Source organism: Bombina bombina, chromosome 7 (assembly GCF_027579735.1).
Source record: "Bombina bombina isolate aBomBom1 chromosome 7, aBomBom1.pri, whole genome shotgun sequence".
NCBI lineage: Eukaryota > Metazoa > Chordata > Amphibia > Anura > Bombinatoridae > Bombina > Bombina bombina.
Genome location: NC_069505.1, coordinates 228,432,217 through 228,454,788, shown reverse-complemented (window position 1 = coordinate 228,454,788; position 22,572 = coordinate 228,432,217). Strand labels below are relative to the sequence as shown.

Here is a 22,572-nt window from a genome sequence, read left to right as displayed (position 1 = left end):
CGTTCAATCCTTTTGTCAGGCCTTGGTCAGAATCAGGCCTGTTTTTAAGCTTGTTACTCCACCTTGGAGTCTTAATCTTGTTCTTAAAGTTTTGCAGAGGACTCCGTTTGAGCCAATGCATTCTGTAGACATTAAATTGTTGTCCTGGAAAGTGCTTTTTCTTTTGGCCATTTTTTCTGCGCGGAGGTTTTCTGAACTCTCCGCCTTGCAGTTTGATTCCCCTCATCTTATTTTTCATGCGGATAAGGCTGTTCTTCGCACTAGGTTGGGGTTCCTTCCCAAAGTTGTTTCCACTAAGAATATTAATCAGGATATTATTGTTCCATCTCTGTGTCCGAAGCCGCCTTCGGTCTTCCTTACATACTTTTGCTAAATTTTACAGATTTTATACTTTTGTCTTGGGTGAGGCGGCTTTTGGGAGAAAGGTTCTGCAGGCGGTGGTGCTTTCCGTTTAGGCATGCTTGTTCTTTCCCCCTATTCATCTGTGTCCTCTAGCTTGGGTATTGGTTCCCAACAGTAATTAAGATGAACCCGTGGACTCACCACATCTTTAGAAGTAAACAAAATTTATGCTTACCTGATAAATTTATTTCTTCAAGATGTGGCAAGTCCACGGACCCACCCTTTTTGTTTATTTTTCAAGATTTTTGACTAAACCTCAGACACCTCCACACCTTGTGTTGCTTTCTTTTTTCCATTTACTTTCGGTCGAATGACTGGGGTTTATGGGTAGGGAAGTGATACTTAACCGTTTTACTTTAGTGCTCTTTGCCTCCTGCTGGCGAGGAGTGATATTCCCAGCAGTAATTAAGATGAACCCGTAAGTTTTTTTTGTTTTTGTTTTTTGTTGTTTTTTTTTGTAACCTAGGGGGTGTTAGGTTAGGGTTGTTGGGTGTTAGCTGATTAGGGGGTTAGAAGTTAGTGGCTACTTTGCAATGGGGGTTGTGGCAGTTAAGGAGTTAATAGTGTAGAGGAGTACTTTGTGGTGGACTATCTGGTATTTTTGGGGTTATTAGAGTAGGGCGCTTAAGGGACACTGAACCCAAATGTTTTCTTTTGTGATTCAGATAGAGCATGCAATTTTAAGCAACTTTCTAATTTACTCCTATTAATTTTTCTTCGTTCTCTTGGTATATTTATTTGAAAAGCAAGAATGTAAGTTTAGATGCCAGCCCATTTTTGGTGAACAACCTGGGTTGTCCTTGCTGATTGGACAGCACCAATAAACAAGTGCTGTCCAGTGGTCTGAACCAGAAATTGTCTGGCTCCTTAGCTTAGATGCCTTCTTTTTCAAATAAAGATAGCAAGAGAAAGAATAAAAATTTATAATAGGAGTAAACTAGAAAGTTGCTTAAAATTACATACTATATATGAATCACGAAAGAAAAAAATTGGGTTTAGTGTCCCTTTAAGGTGATTCGGGTTAGCGTGCGAGTATGGGTGTTAGGTAAGTTCCTTTTTTCGCACTGTCCAATGAATTCTATGGGGGAGTACGTTAACACAGTTGCAATATTATAACCAGCTTTTTGCGTGTCGGTTAAGCGCAAGTAAAGATTTTTTACTTTTAACTTGTAAAATGCGTTAAATAGTGCTCCACTTGTGTATGTGTGTGTTAAAACATTTTTCATGAGTTAAACAGTTAAATTATATAAAAAAAAACATTGTGGCACATTAGAACATTTTATTTTTGCTCCTTTGTTTCTTGAGGAAAATTAGAAGGCTGTGTAGAAAATTAAGCTGAGGAAATGGCAAATCCCAGTAGGATTTTGTACATTGTTCTATTTATTTCAGTAAAGGAAGTTCTGTGGAAAACGAAAACAAACCCTTTAACATACACACTATGTATTAAACCTTGAACCTTTGTATTAAGATGTTTTTTTATTCTATAAAGAACATGTTATTTCAGAGTGTATTAATGTTTTATTTATTTATTTATTTTAATTTATGTTCCTGTTTTGGCAAACAATTAGAGCATTGTCTTGACCAGCGTATGAGTGTGTGGTGCTCTCTGTCTATATTACTGTGAAATTATGACTTTATGCTGAAAGCAATATGTATTTGTTGAGCTTTCACTTAGGTTGCAAATGTTGGAATATAGTGTATCTTTAAGAAACATTGCACTTAGTATTAGAGAACCAAAACCTCTCTACATGAATTTCCGTACAATGCGATCCTTATAAATGTGCTTTGACAAGCTTTTTGACGTAAACAACTCACTTTTAGCAGCATTATGTAGTGTCTGGAATATATAGCAGAAATATTAAAACTTTATCAGCGATATATTACTATCTTTCTTCCATGCTGGAGTTAATTGGTTGATGGAAAAATACATAAATATTATAAAGGGAAAGTCGACTTTAAAATGTTTGTTTAAGAAGATAGATAATCCCTTTATTACCCATTTCCCAGTCTTGCATAACCAACATGTTTATATTAATATACTTTTTACCTCTATGATTACCTTGTTTCTAATCCCTTGCAGACTGCCCCTTATTTCAGTTCTTTTTAAAGCTTTTAACAATCTTGTATTTTAGCCAATAAGTGTTGGTTCTTGTGACACTTTTATCATTCTCCACGGGAGTGAGTACAATATTATCTATGGCACACATAAACTAGCACTGTCTGGCTGTAGTGCAAGATTGTAAACAACACTTGTCATATAGATCATATATCACACACACTAATTATGCTTTATTCTTTTTTCTAGGGAAATAAGCACAAAGTGGTTGAACAAGTAATTAAAGCCGTTAGAAATCTTTGTAAGATTATCGATGGTGTTGAGACTCAGGAGATAACAGAGGCCGTGAAGAAGTTAAAGAGAGCTGTAAACTTACCAAGGAGCCGCAGTATAGACGTACGCTTGATTTTTTTCTCTCCTATATGATAAAGCAAATTGATTGCTCTAAACCTTTTTACAATGTTGTTAAAATATTCAAATTTAAAAAAAAAACCACACAAACACTTGCAATGTTCACTTTTAATCTGTCTTTATTTAAGTCATTTCCTTATTGCACAATACATTTTCATATAATTCCACATATAACACTTATGGTTTCAAGAGTTTCTATTTTAATCTACTTTTAAATGAATCCAAAAGACTTATGTATGTTTGTGTAGGTGATAAAATAAAGTATTTGGGAGTTACCAACATTACGAAAAAAGCACTTTTAAATCTGTTTTTTACTGGTATTTAAAATGCAGTCCTTGAAATATCCAGCTGATCATCTTTACTTACCTGTAATAATTATATTAGCTCATTTTTCTCAATCACCTTTATTTGACTTCCTACTCACCTGATTCCTTGTGGACAGGGGCCTTTGGTTAATATCAGGTAAAATAATAGGGGATTTATAATGTATTTTTTAAGTTAAAGTGATAGTAAATCCTCGCGTTTGTGAAACGCTAGGATTTACCATTGGAACAAATAAAGGGGACTTTCAGTAATGAAGTATAGAATTTGTTTGTCTGAAGCGTTCGCCGCACTGAGCTCCTCAGGCCGCCCACAGCAGAACACTATTTCTTCTGTTATGTGTGATCAGTCCACGGGTCATCATTACTTCTGGGATATAACTCCTCCCCAACAGGAAATGCAAGAGGATTCACCCAGCAGAGCTGCATATAGCTCCTCCCCTCTACGTCAGTCCCAGTCATTCTCTTGCACCCAACGACTAGATAGGATGTGTGAGAGGACTATGGTGATTATACTTAGTTTTTATGACTTCAATCAAAAGTTTGTTATTTTACAATAGCACCGGAGCGTGTTATTACTTCTCTGGCAGAGTTTGAGGAAGAATCTGCCAGAGTTTTTTTACTATGATTTTAACCGGAGTTGTTAAGATCATATTGCTGTTCTCGGCCATCTGAGGGAGGTAAAAGCTTCAGATCAGGGGACAGCGGGCAGATGAATCTGCATTGAGGTATGTAGCAGTTTTTATTTTCTGAATGGAATTGATGAAAAAATCCTGCCATACCGTTATAATGACATGTATGTATACACTTCAGTATTCTGGGGATGGTATTTCACCGGAACTACTCTGTTAAAGGTCACTAATCCTTTTAATAACTATTTATCATGTTAAACGTTTTTGCTGGAATGTAGAATCGTTTACATTGCTGGGGTACTGTGTGAATAAATATTTGGGCATTATTTTCCACTTGGCAGCCTTTTTTGCTTTTATTTGTGACAGTTTCGTTTCTCTTCACTGCTGTGTGGGAGAGGGAGGGGCCGTTTTTGGCGCTCTTTGCTACGCATCAAAAAATTCCAGTCAATTACTTTTATATTTCCTGCATGATCCGGTTCATCTCTGACAGATCTCAGGGGTCTTCAAACTTCTTTGAAGGGAGGTAAATTCTCTCAGCAGAGCTGTGAGAATTCTTATAGTGACTGTGAATAAAAACGTTGCTTTGTATTTTTTATGTCAAATTTAATTATTGTTATTTTACTAATGGGAACAAACCTTTGCTAAAGGTTGTGTTGTTTTAAAGTTTGATGCTATAACTGTTTTTCAGTTCATTATTTCAACTGTCATTTAATCGTTTAGTACCTCTTTGAGGCACAGTACGTTTTTGCTAAAAAAGATTATAACCAAGTTGTAAGTTTTTTTGCTAGTGTGTTAAACATGTCTGACTCAGAGGAAGATATCTGTGTCATTTGTTCCAATGCCAAGGTGGAGCCCAATAGAAATTTATGTACTAACTGTATTGATGCTACTTTAAATAAAAGTCAATCTGTACAATGTGAACAAATTTCACCAAACAGCGAGGGGAGAGTTATGCCGACTAACTCGCCTCACGCGGCAGTACCTGCATCTCCCGCCCGGGAGGTGCGTGATATTATGGCGCCTAGTACATCTGGGCGGCCATTACAGATAACATTACAAGATATGGCTACTGTTATGACTGAAGTTTTGTCTAAATTACCAGAACTAAGAGGCAAGCGTGATCACTCTGGGGTGAGAACAGAGTGCGCTGACAATACTAGGGCCATGTCTGATACTGCGTCACAGCTCGCAGAGCATGAGGACGGAGAGCTTCATTCTGTGGGTGACGGTTCTGATCCAAACAGATTGGATTCAGATATTTCAAATTTTAAATTTAAATTGGAAAACCTCCGTGTATTACTAGGGGAGGTCTTAGCAGCTCTTAATGATTGTAACACCGTTGCAATACCAGAGAAACTGTGTAGGTTGGATAAATACTTTGCGGTACCGGCGAGTACTGACGTTTTTCCTATACCTAAGAGACTAACTGAAATTGTTACTAAGGAGTGGGATAGACCCGGTGTGCCGTTCTCACCCCCTCCAATATTTAGAAAGATGTTTCCAATAGACGCCACCACTCGGGACTTATGGCAAACGGTCCCTAAGGTGGAGGGAGCAGTTTCTACTTTAGCTAAGCGTACCACTATCCCGGTGGAGGATAGCTGTGCTTTTTCAGATCCAATGGATAAAAAATTAGAGGGTTACCTTAAGAAAATGTTTGTTCAACAAGGTTTTATATTGCAACCCCTTGCATGTATCGCGCCGATTACGGCTGCGGCAGCATTTTGGATTGAGTCTCTGGAAGAGAACCTTAGTTCATCTACGCTAGACGACATTACGGACAGGCTTAGAGTCCTTAAACTAGCTAATTCTTTCATTTCGGAGGCCGTAGTACATTTAACCAAACTTACGGCTAAGAACTCAGGATTCGCCATACAGGCACGTAGGGCGCTGTGGCTAAAATCCTGGTCAGCCGATGTTACTTCTAAGTCCAAATTACTTAATATACCTTTCAAGGGGCAGTCTTTATTTGGGCCCGGTTTGAAAGAAATTATCGCTGACATTACAGGAGGTAAGGGCCACGCCCTACCTCAAGACAAAGCCAAAGCTAAGGCTAGACAGTCTAATTTTCGTCCCTTTCGGAATTTCAAAACAGGAGCAGCATCAACCTCCACTGCACCAAAACAGGAGGGAGCTGTTGCTCGTTACAGGCAAGGCTGGAAGCCTAACCAGTCCTGGAACAAGAGCAAGCAGGCCAGGAAACCTGCTGCTGCCCCAAAGACAGCATGAATCGAGAGCCCCCGATCCGGGACCGGATCTAGTGGGGGGCAGACTTTCTCTCTTCGCCCAGGCCTGGGCAAGAGATGTTCAGGATCCCTGGGCACTAGAGATCATATCTCAGGGATACCTTCTAGACTTCAAATTATCTCCCCCAAGAGGGAGATTTCATCTATCAAGGTTGTCAACAAACCAGATAAAGAAAGAGGCGTTTCTACGCTGTGTACAAGATCTGTTATTAATGGGAGTGATCCATCCGGTTCCGCGGTCGGAACAAGGACAAGGGTTCTACTCAAACCTGTTTGTGGTTCCCAAAAAAGAGGGAACTTTCAGGCCAATCTTAGATTTAAAGATTCTAAACAAATTCCTAAGAGTTCCATCCTTCAAAATGGAAACTATTCGGACAATCTTACCCATGATCCAAAAGGGTCAGTACATGACCACAGTGGATTTAAAAGATGCTTACCTTCACATACCGATCCACAAAGATCATCACCGGTATCTAAGGTTTGCCTTCTTAGACAGGCACTACCAGTTTGTAGCTCTTCCATTCGGATTGGCTACGGCTCCAAGAATCTTCACAAAGGTTCTGGGTGCCCTTCTGGCGGTACTAAGACCGCGAGGGATTTCGGTAGCTCCGTACCTAGACGACATTCTAATACAAGCTTCAAGCTTTCAGACTGCCAAGTCTCATACAGAGTTAGTTCTGGCATTTCTAAGGTCGCATGGATGGAAAGTGAACGAAAAGAAGAGTTCTCTTTTTCCTCTCACAAGAGTTCCATTCTTGGGGACTCTTATAGATTCTGTAGAAATGAAGATTTACCTGACAGAAGACAGGTTAACAAAGCTTCAAAATGCATGCCGTGTCCTTCATTCCATTCAACACCCGTCAGTAGCTCAATGCATGGAGGTGATCGGCTTAATGGTAGCGGCAATGGACATAGTACCTTTTGCACGCCTACACCTCAGACCGCTGCAATTGTGCATGCTAAGTCAGTGGAATGGGGATTACTCAAATTTGTCCCCTACTCTGAATCTGAATCAAGAGACCAGAAATTCTCTTCTATGGTGGCTTTATCGGCCACACCTGTCCAGGGGGATGCCATTCAGCAGGCCAGACTGGACAATTGTAACAACAGACGCCAGCCTACTAGGTTGGGGCGCTGTCTGGAATTCTCTGAAGGCTCAGGGACTATGGAATCAGGAGGAGAGTCTCCTTCCAATAAACATCCTGGAATTGAGAGCAGTTCTCAATGCCCTTCTGGCTTGGCCCCAATTAACAACTCGGGGGTTCATCAGGTTTCAGTCGGACAACATCACGACGGTAGCTTACATCAACCATCAGGGAGGGACAAGAAGCTCCCTAGCAATGATGGAAGTATCAAAGATAATTCGCTGGGCAGAGTCTCACTCTTGCCACCTGTCAGCAATCCACATCCCGGGAGTGGAGAACTGGGAGGCGGATTTCTTGAGTCGCCAGACTTTTCATCCGGGGGAGTGGGAACTTCATCCGGAGGTCTTTGCCCAAATACTTCGACGTTGGGGCAAACCAGAGATAGATCTCATGGCGTCTCGCCAGAACGCCAAACTTCCTCACTACGGGTCCAGATCCAGGGATCCGGGAGCGGTTCTGATAGATGCTTTGACAGCACCTTGGAACTTCGGGATGGCTTATGTGTTTCCACCCTTCCCGCTGCTTCCTCGATTGATTGCCAAAATCAAACAGGAGAGAGCATCAGTGATTCTAATAGCGCCTGCATGGCCACGCAGGACTTGGTATGCAGATCTAGTGGACATGTCATCCTGTCCGCCTTGGTCTCTACCTCTAAGACAGGACCTTCTGATACAGGGTCCATTCAAACATCAAAATCTAACTTCTCTGAAGCTGACTGCTTGGAAATTGAACGCTTGATTTTATCAAAACGTGGTTTTTCTGAGTCGGTTATTGATACCCTGATACAGGCTAGGAAGCCTGTTACCAGAAGGATTTACCATAAAATATGGCGTAAATACCTATACTGGTGCGAATCCAAAGGTTACTCCTGGAGTAAGGTTAGGATCGCTAGGATATTGTCTTTTCTACAAGAAGGTTTAGAAAAGGGTTTATCAGCTAGTTCATTAAAGGGACAGATTTCAGCTCTGTCCATCTTGTTACACAGGCGTCTGTCAGAAAATCCAGACGTCCAGGCCTTTTGTCAGGCTTTAGCTAGGATCAAGCCTGTGTTTAAAGCTGTTGCTCCGCCATGGAGTTTAAACTTAGTTCTTAACGTTTTACAAGGTGTTCCGTTTGAACCCCTTCATTCCATTGATATAAAATTGTTATCTTGGAAAGTTCTGTTTTTAATGGCTATTTCCTCGGCTCGAAGAGTCTCTGAGTTATCAGCCTTACATTGTGATTCTCCTTATCTGATTTTTCACTCAGACAAGGTAGTTCTGCGTACTAAACCTGGGTTCTTACCTAAGGTAGTCACTAACAGGAATATCAATCAAGAGATTGTTGTTCCATCCTTGTGTCCAAATCCTTCTTCAAAGAAGGAACGTCTTCTACACAATCTGGATGTAGTTCGTGCCCTCAAGTTCTACTTGCAGGCAACTAAAGATTTTCGCCAAACTTCTTCCCTGTTTGTCGTTTATTCTGGACAGAGGAGAGGTCAAAAAGCTTCTGCTACCTCTCTCTCTTTTTGGCTTCGTAGCATAATACGTTTAGCCTATGAGACTGCTGGACAGCAGCCTCCTGAAAGAATTACAGCCCACTCCACTAGAGCTGTGGCTTCCACTTGGGCCTTTAAGAATGAGGCCTCTGTTGAACAGATTTGCAAGGCTGCAACTTGGTCTTCGCTTCATACTTTTTCCAAATTTTACAAATTTGACACTTTTGCTTCTTCGGAGGCTATTTTTGGGAGAAAGGTTCTTCAGGCAGTGGTTCCTTCTGTATAATGAGCCTGCCTATCCCTCCCGTCATCCGTGTACTTTTGCTTTGGTATTGGTATCCCAGAAGTAATGATGACCCGTGGACTGATCACACATAACAGAAGAAAACATAATTTATGCTTACCTGATAAATTCCTTTCTTCTGTTGTGTGATCAGTCCACGGCCCGCCCTGTTTTAAGGCAGGTAAATATTTTTTAAATTATACTCCAGTCACCACTTCACCCTTGGTTACTCCTTTCTCGTTGATTCTTGGTCGAATGACTGGGACTGACGTAGAGGGGAGGAGCTATATGCAGCTCTGCTGGGTGAATCCTCTTGCATTTCCTGTTGGGGAGGAGTTATATCCCAGAAGTAATGATGACCCGTGGACTGATCACACAACAGAAGAAAGGAATTTATCAGGTAAGCATAAATTATGTTTTTGCTGTGAGTTGACGTTTCCACCTCTTAGCAAATAGTGTGCTAGCTATCCGGCATGGCGCCAGCTGGCCGTACGCCTATTTGCTAAGAGGTGGAAACGTCACCTCACAGCAAAATAGCGTTCTGCCGTGGGCTGCCAGAGGCGCTCAGTGTGGCGAACGCTTGAAACAAACAAAGGAACTTTCAGCAAGTATTTTATACATCATGACTGAAATTCCCCTTTCTCTTGTTAAGTGTATCCAGTCCACGGATCATCCATTACTTATGGGATATTAACTCCTCCCCAACAGGAAGTGCAAGAGGATTCACCCAGCAGAGCTGCTATATAGCTCCTCCCCTAACTGCCATTACCAGTCATTCTCTTGCACCCAACGAATAGATAGGATGTGTGAGAGGACTGTGGTGATTATACATAGTTTCATACCTTCAATCAAAAGTTTGTTATTTTATAATAGCACCGGAGTGTGTTATTCCTTCTCTGGTAGAATTTGAAGAAGAATCTACCTGAGTTTTTCTATGATTTTAGCCGGAGTAGTTAAGATCATATTGCTGTTTCTCGGCCATCTGAGGAGAGGTAAACTTCAGATCAGGGGACAGCGGGCAGATTAATCTGCAAAGAGGTATGTAGCAGCTTATTATTTTCTGACAATGGAATTGATGAGAAAATTCTGCCATACCGATATAATGTAAACTCAGCCTTAAATGCAGTAGCAGCAACTGGTATCAGGCTGTCATGTATGTATATTTTACACTTCAGTATTCTGGGGAATGGCACTTCACTGGAATTATACTGTATGCATAAAACTTTAGCCTAATTTGCAGGGACTAGCAACAGGCTTTTTAATAACACTCAATTTATTAATGTTAAACGTTTTTTGCTGGCATGTAAAATCGTTTAATTTTCTGAGGTACTGGGTGAAAAAATGTTTTGGGCACTATTTTTTTCCACTTGGCAGTCGTTTTATTTAATTTATGACAGTTTACTGATCTCTCTCACTGTTATGTGTGAGGGGGAGGGGCCTTTTTTGGCGCTTTTGCTACGCATCAAAAAATTCAGTCAGAAGTTTGTCTTCCCTGCATGATCCGGTTCATCTCTACAGAACTCAGGGGTCTTCAAAACTTGTTTTGAGGGAGGTTATCACTCACAGCAGAGCTGTGAGATTGTAGTTGACTGTGATAAAAAAATCGTTTATTTCTGTATTTTTTTTCTGCTATCAGGGTTAGTTATCCTTTGCTAATGGGAGCAATCCTTTGCTAAAATTGTGTTTTTTACAAAGATTTGATGCTATAACTTTTCAGTTTATTAATTTTCAACTGTCATAACTTTTTCTGTGCTTCTTATAGGCACAGTACGTTTTCATATTATAGTAAATTACTTGAAAAGTATTTCCAAGTTGCTAGTTTATTTGCTAGTGTGTTAAACATGTCTGATTCAGAGGAAGATATCTGTGCTATATGTGCTAAAGCCAAAGTGGAGCCCAATAGAAATTTATGTACTAACTGTATTGATGCTACTTTAAATAAAAGTAAATCTGTACAAATTGAACATATTTCACCAAACAACGAGGGGAGAGTTATGCCGACTAACTCGCCTCACGTGACAGTACCTGCATCTCCCGCTCGGGAGGTGCGTGATATTGTAGCGCCGAGTACATCTGGGCGGCCATTACAAATCACATTACAGGATATGGCTACTGTTATGACTGAAGTTTTGGCTAAATTACCAGAACTAAGAGGTAAGCGTGATCACTCTGGGGTGAGAACAGAGTGCGCTGATATTAGGGCCATGTCAGACACTGCGTCACAATTTGCAGAACATGAGGACGGAGAGCTTCATTCTGCGGGTGACGGTTCTGATCCAAACAAACTGGATTCAGATATTTCAAATTTTAAATTTAAGCTGGAAAACCTCCGTGTATTACTAGGGGAGGTGTTAGCGGCTCTGAATGATTGTAACACAGTTGCAATACCAGAGAAAATGTGTAGATTGGATAAATATTTTGCGGTACCGGCGAGTACTGACGTTTTTCCTATACCTAAGAGACTTACTGAAATTGTTACTAAGGAGTGGGATAGACCCGGTGTGCCGTTCTCACCCCCTCCGATATTTAGAAAGATGTTTCCAATAGACGCCACCACACGGGACTTATGGCAAACGGTCCCTTAGGTGGAGGGAGCAGTTTCTACTTTAGCTAAGCGTACCACTATCCCGGTGGAGGATAGCTGTGCCTTTTCAGATCCAATGGATAAAAAGTTAGAGGGTTACCTTAAGAAAATGTTTGTTCAACAAGGTTTTATATTGCAACCTCTTGCATGCATTGCGCCTGTCACGGCTGCAGCAGCATTTTGGTTTGAGTCTCTGGAAGAGACACTTGAATCAGCTCCATTAGATGAGATTACACACAAGCTTAAAGCCCTTAAGTTAGCTAACTCATTTATTTCAGATGCCGTAGTACATTTAACTAAACTTACGGCTAAGAATTCCGGATTCGCCATTCAGGCACGCAGAGCACTGTGGCTAAAATCCTGGTCAGCTGACGTTACTTCTAAATCTTAATTGCTTAATATACCTTTCAAAGGGCAGACCTTATTCGGGACCGGGTTGAAAGAAATTATCGCTGACATTACAGGAGGTAAAGGCCATGCCCTGCCTCAAGACAGAGCCAAACCTAAGGCTAGACAGTCTAATTTTCGTTCCTTTCCTAATTTCAAAGCAGGAGCAGCATCAACTTCCTCTGCACCAAAACAGGAAGGAGCTGTTGCTCGCTACAGACAAGGCTGGAGACCTAACCAGTCCTGGAACAAGGGCAAGCAGGCCAGGAAACCTGCTGCTGCCCCTAAGACAGCATGAATCGAGGGCCCCCGATCCGGGAACGGATCTAGTGGGGGGCAGACTTTCTCTCTTCGCCCAGGCTTGGGCAAGAGATGTCCAGGATCCCTGGGCGTTAGAGATCATATCTCAGGGATACCTTCTAGACTTCAAATTCTCTCCCCCAAGAGGGAGATTTCATCTGTCAAGGTTGTCAACAAACCAAATAAAGAAAGAGGCGTTTCTACGCTGCGTACAAGATCTTTTATTAATGGGAGTGATCCATCCGGTTCCGCGGTCGGAACAAGGACAAGGGTTTTACTCAAATCTGTTTGTGGTTCCCAAAAAAGAGGGAACTTTCAGGCCAATCTTGGATTTAAAGATCCTAAACAAATTCCTAAGAGTTCCATCGTTCAAAATGGAAACTATTCGGACAATTTTACCCGTGATCCAAAAGGGTCAGTACATGACCACAGTGGATTTAAAGGATGCTTACCTTCACATACCGATTCACAAAGATCATTACCGGTATCTAAGGTTTGCCTTTCTAGACAGGCATTACCAGTTTGTAGCTCTTCCATTCGGATTGGCTACGGCTCCGAGAATCTTCACAAAGGTTCTGGGTGCTCTTCTGGCGGTACTAAGACCGCGAGGAATTGCGGTAGCTCCGTACCTAGACGACATTCTGATACAAGCTTCAAGCTTTCAAACTGCCAAGTCTCATACAGAGTTAGTACTGGCATTTCTAAGGTCGCATGGATGGAAGGTGAACGAAAAGAAGAGTTCTCTCTTTCCACTCACAAGAGTTCCCTTCTTGGGGACTCTTATAGATTCTGTAGAAATGAAGATTTACCTGACAGAAGACAGGTTAACAAAGCTTCAAAATGCATGCCGTGTCCTTCATTCCATTCAACACCCGTCAGTAGCTCAATGCATGGAGGTGATCGGCTTAATGGTAGCAGCAATGGACATAGTACCCTTTGCACGCCTACATCTCAGACCGCTGCAATTGTGCATGCTAAGTCAGTGAAATGGGGATTACTCAGACTTGTCCCCTACTCTGAATCTGGATCAAGAGACCAGAAATTCTCTTCTATGGTGGCTTTCTCGGCCACATCTGTCCAGGGGGATGCCATTCAGCAGGCCGGACTGGACAATTGTAACAACAGACGCCAGCCTACTAATTTGGGGCGCTGTCTGGAATTCTCTGAAGGCTCAGGGACAATGGAATCAGGAGGAGAGTCTCCTACCAATAAACATTCTGGAATTGAGAGCAGTTCTCAATGCCCTTCTGGCTTGGCCCCAGTTAACAACTCGGGGGTTCATCAGGTTTCAGTCGGACAACATCACGACTGTAGCTTACATCAACCATCAGGGAGGGACAAGAAGCTCCCTAGCAATGATGGAAGTATCAAAGATAATTCGCTGGGCAGAGTCTCACTCTTGCCACCTGTCAGCAATCCACATCCCGGGAGTGGAGAACTGGGAGGCGGATTTCTTAAGTCGTCAGACTTTTTATCCGGGGGAGTGGGAACTTCATCCGGAGGTCTTTGCCCAAATACTTCGACGTTGGGGCAAACCAGAGATAGATCTCATGGCGTCTCGACAGAACGCCAAGCTTCCTCGTTACGGGTCCAGATCCAGGGATCCGGGAGCGGTTCTGATAGATGCTTTGACAGCACCTTGGACCTTCGGGATGGCTTATGTGTTTCCACCCTTCCCGATGCTTCCTCGATTGATTGCCAGAATGAAACAGGAGAGAGCATCAGTGATTCTAATAGCGCCTGCATGGCCACGCAGGACTTGGTATGCAGATCTAGTGGACATGTCATCCTGTCCACCTTGGTCGCTACCTCTGAAACAGGACCTTCTGATCCAGGGTCCCTTCAAACATCAAAATCTAATTTCTCTGAAGCTGACTGCTTGGAAATTGAACGCTTGATTTTATCAAAACGTGTTTTTTCTGAGTCAGTTATTGATACCTTAATACAGGCTAGGAAGCCTGTTACCAGAAAGATTTACCATAAGATATGGCACAAATACTTATATTGGTGCGAATCCAAGAGTTACTCATGGAGTAAGGTTAGGATTCCGAGGATATTGTCTTTTCTACAAGAAGGTTTAGAAAAGGGTTTATCCGCTAGTTCCTTAAAGGGACAGATTTCAGCTCTGTCCATTCTTTTACACAAACGTCTGTCAGAAGTTCCGGACGTTCAAGCTTTTTGTCAGGCTTTAGCTAGGATCAAGCCTGTGTTTAAAACTGTTGCTCCACCATGGAGTTTGAACTTAGTTCTTAATGTTTTACAGGGGGTTCCGTTTGAACCCCTTCATTCCATTGATATCAAGTTGTTATCTTGGAAAGTTCTGTTTTTAATGGCGATTTCCTCGGCTCGAAGAGTCTCTGAGTTATCTGCCTTACATTGTGATTCTCCTTATCTGATTTTTCATTCAGACAAGGTAGTTCTGCGTACTAAACCTGGGTTCCTACCTAAGGTGGTCACTAACAGGAATATCAATCAAGAGATTGTGGTTCCATCTTTGTGTCCTAATCCTTCTTCGAAAAAGGAACGTCTGCTACACAATCTAGATGTAGTCCGTGCCCTGAAATTTTATCTACAGGCAACTAAGGATTTTCGACAAACGTCTTCCCTGTTTGTCGTTTATTCTGGTCAGAGGAGAGATCAAAAAGCTTCGGCTACCTCTCTCTCCTTTTGGCTTCGTAGCATAATACGGTTAGCCTATGAGACTGCTGGACAGCAGCCTCCTGAAAGAATTACAGCACATTCTACTAGAGCTGTGGCTTCCACTTGGGCCTTTAAGAATGAGGCTTCTGTTGAACAGATTTGCAAGGCTGCAACTTGGTCTTCTCTTCATACTTTCTCCAACATAGGTGTGTCCGGTCCACGGCGTCATCCTTACTTGTGGGATATTCTCCTCCCCAACAGGAAATGGCAAAGAGCCCAGCAAAGCTGGTCACATGATCCCTCCTAGGCTCCGCCTACCCCAGTCATTCTCTTTGCCGTTGTACAGGCAACATCTCCACGGAGATGGCTTAGAGTTTTTTAGTGTTTAACTGTAGTTTTTATTATTCAATCAAGAGTTTGTTATTTTGAAATAGTGCTGGTATGTACTATTTACTCAGAAACAGAAAAGAGATGAAGATTTCTGTTTGTATGAGGAAAATGATTTTAGCAACCGTCACTAAAATCCATGGCTGTTCCACACAGGACTGTTGAGAGCAATTAACTTCAGTTGGGGGAACAGTGTGCAGTCTCTTGCTGCTTGAGGTATGACACATTCTAACAAGACGATGTAATGCTGGAAGCTGTCATTTTCCCTATGGGATCCGGTAAGCCATGTTTATTACGATCGTAAATAAGGGCTTCACAAGGGCTTATTAAAACTGTAGACTTTTTTTGGGCTAAATCGATTCATTATTAACACATATTTAGCCTTGAGGAATCATTTTATCTGGGTATTTTGATATAATAATATCGGCAGGCACTGGTTTAGACACCTTATTCTTTAGGGGCTTTCCCAAAGCATAAGCAGAGCCTCATTTTCGCGCCGGTGTTGCGCACTTGTTTTTGAGAGGCATGGCATGCAGTCGCATGTGAGAGGAGCTCTGATACTTAGAAAAGACTTTCTGAAGGCGTCATTTGGTATCGTATTCCCCTTTGGGCTTGGTTGGGTCTCAGCAAAGCAGATACCAGGGACTGTAAAGGGGTTAAAGTTCAAAACGGCTCCGGTTCCGTTATTTTAAGGGTTAAAGCTTCCAAATTTGGTGTGCAATACTTTTAAGGCTTTAAGACACTGTGGTGAAAATTTGGTGAATTTTGAACAATTCCTTCATGTTTTTTCGCAATTGCAGTAATAAAGTGTGTTCAGTTTAAAATTTAAAGTGACAGTAACGGTTTTATTTTAAAACGTTTTTTGTACTTTGTTATCAAGTTTATGCCTGTTTAACATGTCTGAACTACCAGATAGACTGTGTTCTGAATGTGGGGAAGCCAGAATTCCTATTCATTTAAATAAATGTGATTTATGTGATAATGACAATGATGCCCAAGATGATTCCTCAAGTGAGGGGAGTAAGCATGGTACTGCATCATTCCCTCCTTCGTCTACACGAGTCTTGCCCACTCAGGAGGCCCCTAGTACATCTAGCGCGCCAATACTCCTTACTATGCAACAATTAACGGCTGTAATGGATAATTCTGTCAAAAACATTTTAGCCAAAATGAACACTTATCAGCATAAGCGCGGCTGCTCTGTTTTAGATACTGAAGAGCATGACGACGCTGATAATAATATTTCTGAAGGGCCCCTAACCCAGTCTGATGGGGCCAGGGAGGTTTTGTCTGAGGGAGAAATTACTGATTCAGGGAACATTTCTCAACAGGCTGAACCTGATGTGATTGCATTTAAATTTAAGTTGGAACATCTCCGCATTCTGCTTAAGGAGGTATTATCCACTCTGGATGATTGTGACAAGTTGGTCATCCCAGAGAAACTTTGTAAAATGGACAAGTTCCTAGAGGTGCCGGGGCTCCCAGAAGCTTTTCCTATACCCAAGCGGGTGGGGGACATTGTTAATAAAGAATGGGAAAGGCCCGGTATTCCTTTCGTCCCTCCCCCCATATTTAAAAAATTGTTTCCTATGGTCGACCCCAGAAAGGACTTATGGCAGACAGTCCCCAAGGTCGAGGGAGCGGTTTCCACTTTAAACAAACGCACCACTATACCCATAGAGGATAGTTGTGCTTTCAAAGATCCTATGGATAAAAAATTAGAAGGTTTGCTTAAAAAAATGTTTGTTCAGCAAGGTTACCTTCTACAACCAATTTCATGCATTGTCCCTGTCGCTACAGCCGCATGTTTCTGGTTCGATGATCTGATAAGAGCGGTCGATAGTGATTCTCCTCCTTTGGAGGAGATTATGGACAGAATCAATGCTCTCAAATTGGCTAATTCTTTCACCCTAGACGCCACTTTGCAATTGGCTAGGTTAGCGGCTAAGAATTCTGGGTTTGCTATTGTGGCGCGCAGAGCGCTTTGGTTGAAATCTTGGTCGGCTGATGCGTCTTCCAAGAACAAGCTACTTAACATTCCTTTCAAGGGGAAAACGCTGTTTGGCCCTGACTTGAAAGAGATTATCTCTGATATCACTGGGGGTAAGGGCCACGCCCTTCCTCAGGATCGGCCTTTCAAGGCAAAAAATAAACCTAATTTTCGTCCCTTTCGTAGAAACGGACCAGCCCAAGGTGCTACGTCCTCTAAGCAAGAGGGTAATACTTCTCAAGCCAAGCCAGCTTGGAGACCAATGCAAGGCTGGAACAAGGGAAAGCAGGCCAAGAAACCTGCCACTGCTACCAAGACAGCATGAAATGTTGGCCCCCGATCCGGGACCGGATCTGGTGGGGGGCAGACTCTCTCTCTTCGCTCAGGCTTGGGCAAGAGATGTTCTGGATCCTTGGGCGCTAGAAATAGTCTCCCAAGGTTATCTTCTGGAATTCAAGGGACTTCCCCCAAGGGGGAGGTTCCACAGGTCTCAGTTGTCTTCAGACCACATAAAAAGACAGGCATTCTTACATTGTGTAGAAGACCTGTTAAAAATGGGAGTGATTCATCCTGTTCCATTAAGAGAACAAGGGATGGGGTTCTACTCCAATCTGTTCATAGTTCCCAAAAAAGAGGGAACGTTCAGACCAATCTTAGATCTCAAGATCTTAAACAAGTTTCTCAAGGTTCCATCGTTCAAGATGGAAACCATTCGAACTATTCTTCCTTCCATCCAGGAAGGTCAATTCATGACCACGGTGGATTTAAAGGATGCGTATCTACATATTCCTATCCACAAGGAACATCATCGGTTCCTAAGGTTCGCATTCCTGGACAAACATTACCAGTTCGTGGCGCTTCCTTTCGGATTAGCCACTGCTCCAAGGATTTTCACAAAGGTACTAGGGTCCCTTCTAGCTGTGCTAAGACCAAGGGGCATTGCTGTAGTACCTTACTTGGACGACATTCTGATTCAAGCGTCGTCCCTTCCTCAAGCAAAGGCTCACACGGACATTGTCCTGGCCTTTCTCAGATCTCACGGATGGAAAGTGAACGTGGAAAAGAGTTCTCTATCCCCGTCAACAAGGGTTCCCTTCTTGGGAACAATAATAGACTCCTTAGAAATGAGGATTTTTCTGACAGAGGCCAGAAAAACAAAGCTTCTAGACTCTTGTCGGATACTTCATTCCGTTCCTCTTCCTTCCATAGCTCAGTGCATGGAAGTGATCGGGTTGATGGTAGCGGCAATGGACATAGTTCCTTTTGCGCGCATTCATCTAAGACCATTACAACTGTGCATGCTCAGTCAGTGGAATGGGGACTATACAGACTTGTCTCCGAAGATACAAGTAAATCAGAGGACCAGAGACTCACTCCGTTGGTGGCTGTCCCTGGACAACCTGTCACAAGGGATGACATTCCGCAGACCAGAGTGGGTCATTGTCACGACCGACGCCAGTCTGATGGGCTGGGGCGCGGTCTGGGGATCCCTGAAAGCTCAGGGTCTTTGGTCTCGGGAAGAATCTCTTCTACCGATAAATATTCTGGAACTGAGAGCGATATTCAATGCTCTCAAGGCTTGGCCTCAGCTAGCGAGGGCCAAGTTCATACGGTTTCAATCAGACAACATGACAACTGTTGCGTACATCAACCATCAGGGGGGAACAAGGAGTTCCCTAGCGATGGAAGAAGTGACCAAAATCATTCTATGGGCGGAGTCTCACTCCTGCCACCTGTCTGCTATCCACATCCCAGGAGTGGAAAATTGGGAAGCGGATTTTCTGAGTCGTCAGACATTGCATCCGGGGGAGTGGGAACTCCATCCGGAAATCTTTGCCCAAGTCACTCAGCTGTGGGGCATTCCAGACATGGATCTGATGGCCTCTCGTCAGAACTTCAAAGTTCCTTGCTACGGGTCCAGATCCAGGGATCCCAAGGCGGCTCTAGTGGATGCACTAGTAGCACCTTGGACCTTCAAACTAGCTTATGTGTTCCCGCCGTTTCCTCTCATCCCCAGGCTGGTAGCCAGGATCAATCAGGAGAGGGCGTCGGTGATCTTGATAGCTCCTGCGTGGCCACGCAGGACTTGGTATGCAGATCTGGTGAATATGTCATCGGCTCCACCTTGGACGCTACCTTTGAGACGAGACCTTCTTGTTCAGGGTCCGTTCGAACATCCGAATCTGGTTTCACTCCAGCTGACTGCTTGGAGATTTAACGCTTGATTTTATCGAAGCGAGGGTTCTCAGATTCTGTTATTGATACTCTTGTTCAGGCCAGAAAGCCTGTAACTAGAAAGATTTACCACAAAATTTGGAAAAAATATATCTGTTGGTGTGAATCTAAAGGATTCTCTTGGGACAAGGTTAAGATTCCTAGGATTCTATCCTTCCTTCAAGAAGGATTGGAAAAAGGATTATCTGCAAGTTCCCTGAAGGGACAGATTTCTGCCTTGTCGGTGTTACTTCACAAAAAACTGGCTGCTGTGCCAGATGTTCAAGCCTTTGTTCAGGCTCTGGTTAGAATTAAGCCTGTTTACAATTTAGTTCTTTCAGTTCTTCAGGGGGTTCCGTTTGAACCCTTGCATTCCGTTGATATTAAGTTATTATCTTGGAAAGTTTTGTTTTTAGTTGCAATTTCTTCTGCTAGAAGAGTTTCAGAATTATCTGCTCTGCAGTGTTCTCCTCCTTATCTGGTGTTCCATGCAGATAAGGTGGTTTTACGTACTAAACCTGGTTTTCTTCCAAAAGTTGTTTCTAACAAAAACATTAACCAGGAGATTATCGTACCTTCTCTGTGTCCGAAACCAGTTTCAAAGAAGGAACGTTTGTTGCACAATTTGGATGTTGTTCGCGCTCTAAAATTCTATTTAGATGCTACAAAGGATTTTAGACAAACATCTTCCTTGTTTGTTGTTTATTCTGGTAAAAGGAGAGGTCAAAAAGCAACTTCTACCTCTCTCTCTTTTTGGATTAAAAGCATCATCAGATTGGCTTACGAGACTGCCGGACGGCAGCCTCCCGAAAGAATCACAGCTCATTCCACTAGGGCTGTGGCTTCCACATGGGCCTTCAAGAACGAGGCTTCTGTTGATCAGATATGTAGGGCAGCGACTTGGTCTTCACTGCACACTTTTACCAAATTTTACAAGTTTGATACTTTTGCTTCTTCTGAGGCTATTTTTGGGAGAAAGGTTTTGCAAGCCGTGGTGCCTTCCATTTAGGTGACCTGATTTGCTCCCTCCCTTCATCCGTGTCCTAAAGCTTTGGTATTGGTTCCCACAAGTAAGGATGACGCCGTGGACCGGACACACCTATGTTGGAGAAAACAGAATTTATGTTTACCTGATAAATTACTTTCTCCAACGGTGTGTCCGGTCCACGGCCCGCCCTGGTTTTTTTAATCAGGTCTGATAATTTATTTTCTTTAACTACAGTCACCACGGTACCATATGGTTTCTCCTATGCAAATATTCCTCCTTAACGTCGGTCGAATGACTGGGGTAGGCGGAGCCTAGGAGGGATCATGTGACCAGCTTTGCTGGGCTCTTTGCCATTTCCTGTTGGGGAGGAGAATATCCCACAAGTAAGGATGACGCCGTGGACCGGACACACCGTTGGAGAAAGTAATTTATCAGGTAAACATAAATTCTGTTTTTTCCAAATTTTACAAATTTGACACTTTTGCTTCTTCGGAGGCTGTTTTTGGGAGAAAGGTTCTTCAGGCAGTGGTTCCTTCCGTATAAAGAGCCTGCCTGTCCCTCCCGTCATCCGTGTACTTTAGCTTTGGTATTGGTATCCCATAAGTAATGGATGATCCGTGGACTGGATACACTTAACAAGAGAAAACATAATTTATGCTTACCTGATAAATTTATTTCTCTTGTAGTGTATCCAGTCCACGGCCCGCCCTGTCACTTTAAGGCAGGTAATTTTTCCATTAAACTACAGTCACCACTGCACCCTATGGTTTTCCTTTCTCTGCATGTTTTCGGTCGAATGACTGGTAATGGCAGTTAGGGGAGGAGCTATATAGCAGCTCTGCTGGGTGAATCCTCTTGCACTTCCTGTTGGGGAGGAGTTAATATCCCATAAGTAATGGATGATCCGTGGACTGGATACACTACAAGAGAAATAAATTTATCAGGTAAGCATAAATTATGTTTTATTTGCTCCTCTGGTAAATCCTAACGTTTCATAAGCACTAGGATTTACTGTCATTAAGAAGTTTTTTTGCCATTGTATCTGTTTAACAGCAGCAATCTTTAAGGAGAAAAACTTTCGGGTACCTAAAATATATCTGGCTACTAAATTTTCTTACTGGCTTCTAAATTTTAAACAGATTTGTCGACCCCCTTTTGCGGTGGTTACACACACAGTAGTATAGGGTTGATTAGTCTCTAATTAGAGTGTCATTATTTTTTACATTTATGGCCCTTTAGTTAAATATTGGCCTGTAGTGGGAATAATATTGTAGAGGAGGATGCACCAAGGATATTTAACATCTCCACATGTTAAAAAAGGGTAAATAATTTGTGATCTTCTTTATTTACTTTTTATATATATTTTAATGTGTATAATCATTCTTATGTAAAGCTAACTTTGTTGTTCTCATTTTGTGTATGAAGCTCCTAATAGTTTTGAAGTTCAGAATCTTTTAATTTCCGTTTCTTATTTTTAAAGAAAATGGCCATAATATGTAATGCTAAGATTTTCATGTGCTATATATTTTTAATATTTAGGCTTCATGCAAACCAAAAGAAGACGGACCCCACTTGATTGCTTCTGATGGTAAGGATTGGCGCTGCACAATCTGTTTACTCTCTACAAATTATAATGATTAGCGCTGCGTAATCTGTTGGCACTCTACAAATCCTATAATATAAAAGGCCAAATGTGTTTGTCCGAAGCTGTCATGCGCAGTAGAGACAGCACAGGACAAACACACCTGGCTTAGCTGACATCCTGTTTGCAGCGAAAGTGGGCATGGCCGGGTGAGTGGGCATGGTCGGGTGCGTGGTTGGTCGGCGTCGCCGGCGCACGCTAGAGGGGAGAGAAATAGAAAGAGAGGGGGATAGACAAAAAGAGATAGGAAAGAGCTAAAGAGAGAGGGAAGAGAAGAAGAGAGGGGAAAGTGCAGAAGAGAGAGGGAGAGAGAGTAAAATAGAGGGGAAAGAGCAAAAGAGAGGGAAGAGAGCAAAAGAGAGTGAGAGAGCGCAATAGAGAGGGGGAGAGAGAGCAAAATAGAGAGGGATCGAGAGAGGGGGGGCAAAAGAGGGGGAGAGGGGGGGCAAAAGAGGGGGAGAGGGGGGG

General features: G+C 42.6%; 1 protein-coding gene across 2 annotated transcripts in view; it reads left to right on the top strand.

Moving 5' to 3' along the window:
• Positions 1–22,572, top strand: part of PIK3C2A (phosphatidylinositol-4-phosphate 3-kinase catalytic subunit type 2 alpha) — a 530,626-nt gene that overhangs the window by 238,571 nt on the left and 269,483 nt on the right. For both annotated transcript variants that reach the window (XM_053720635.1, XM_053720636.1), the window contains 2 exons: positions 2,708–2,854; positions 22,002–22,050. In XM_053720635.1, coding sequence (XP_053576610.1) covers positions 2,708–2,854; positions 22,002–22,050 — 196 coding nt within the window. The remainder of the gene's footprint in view (positions 1–2,707; positions 2,855–22,001; positions 22,051–22,572) is intronic.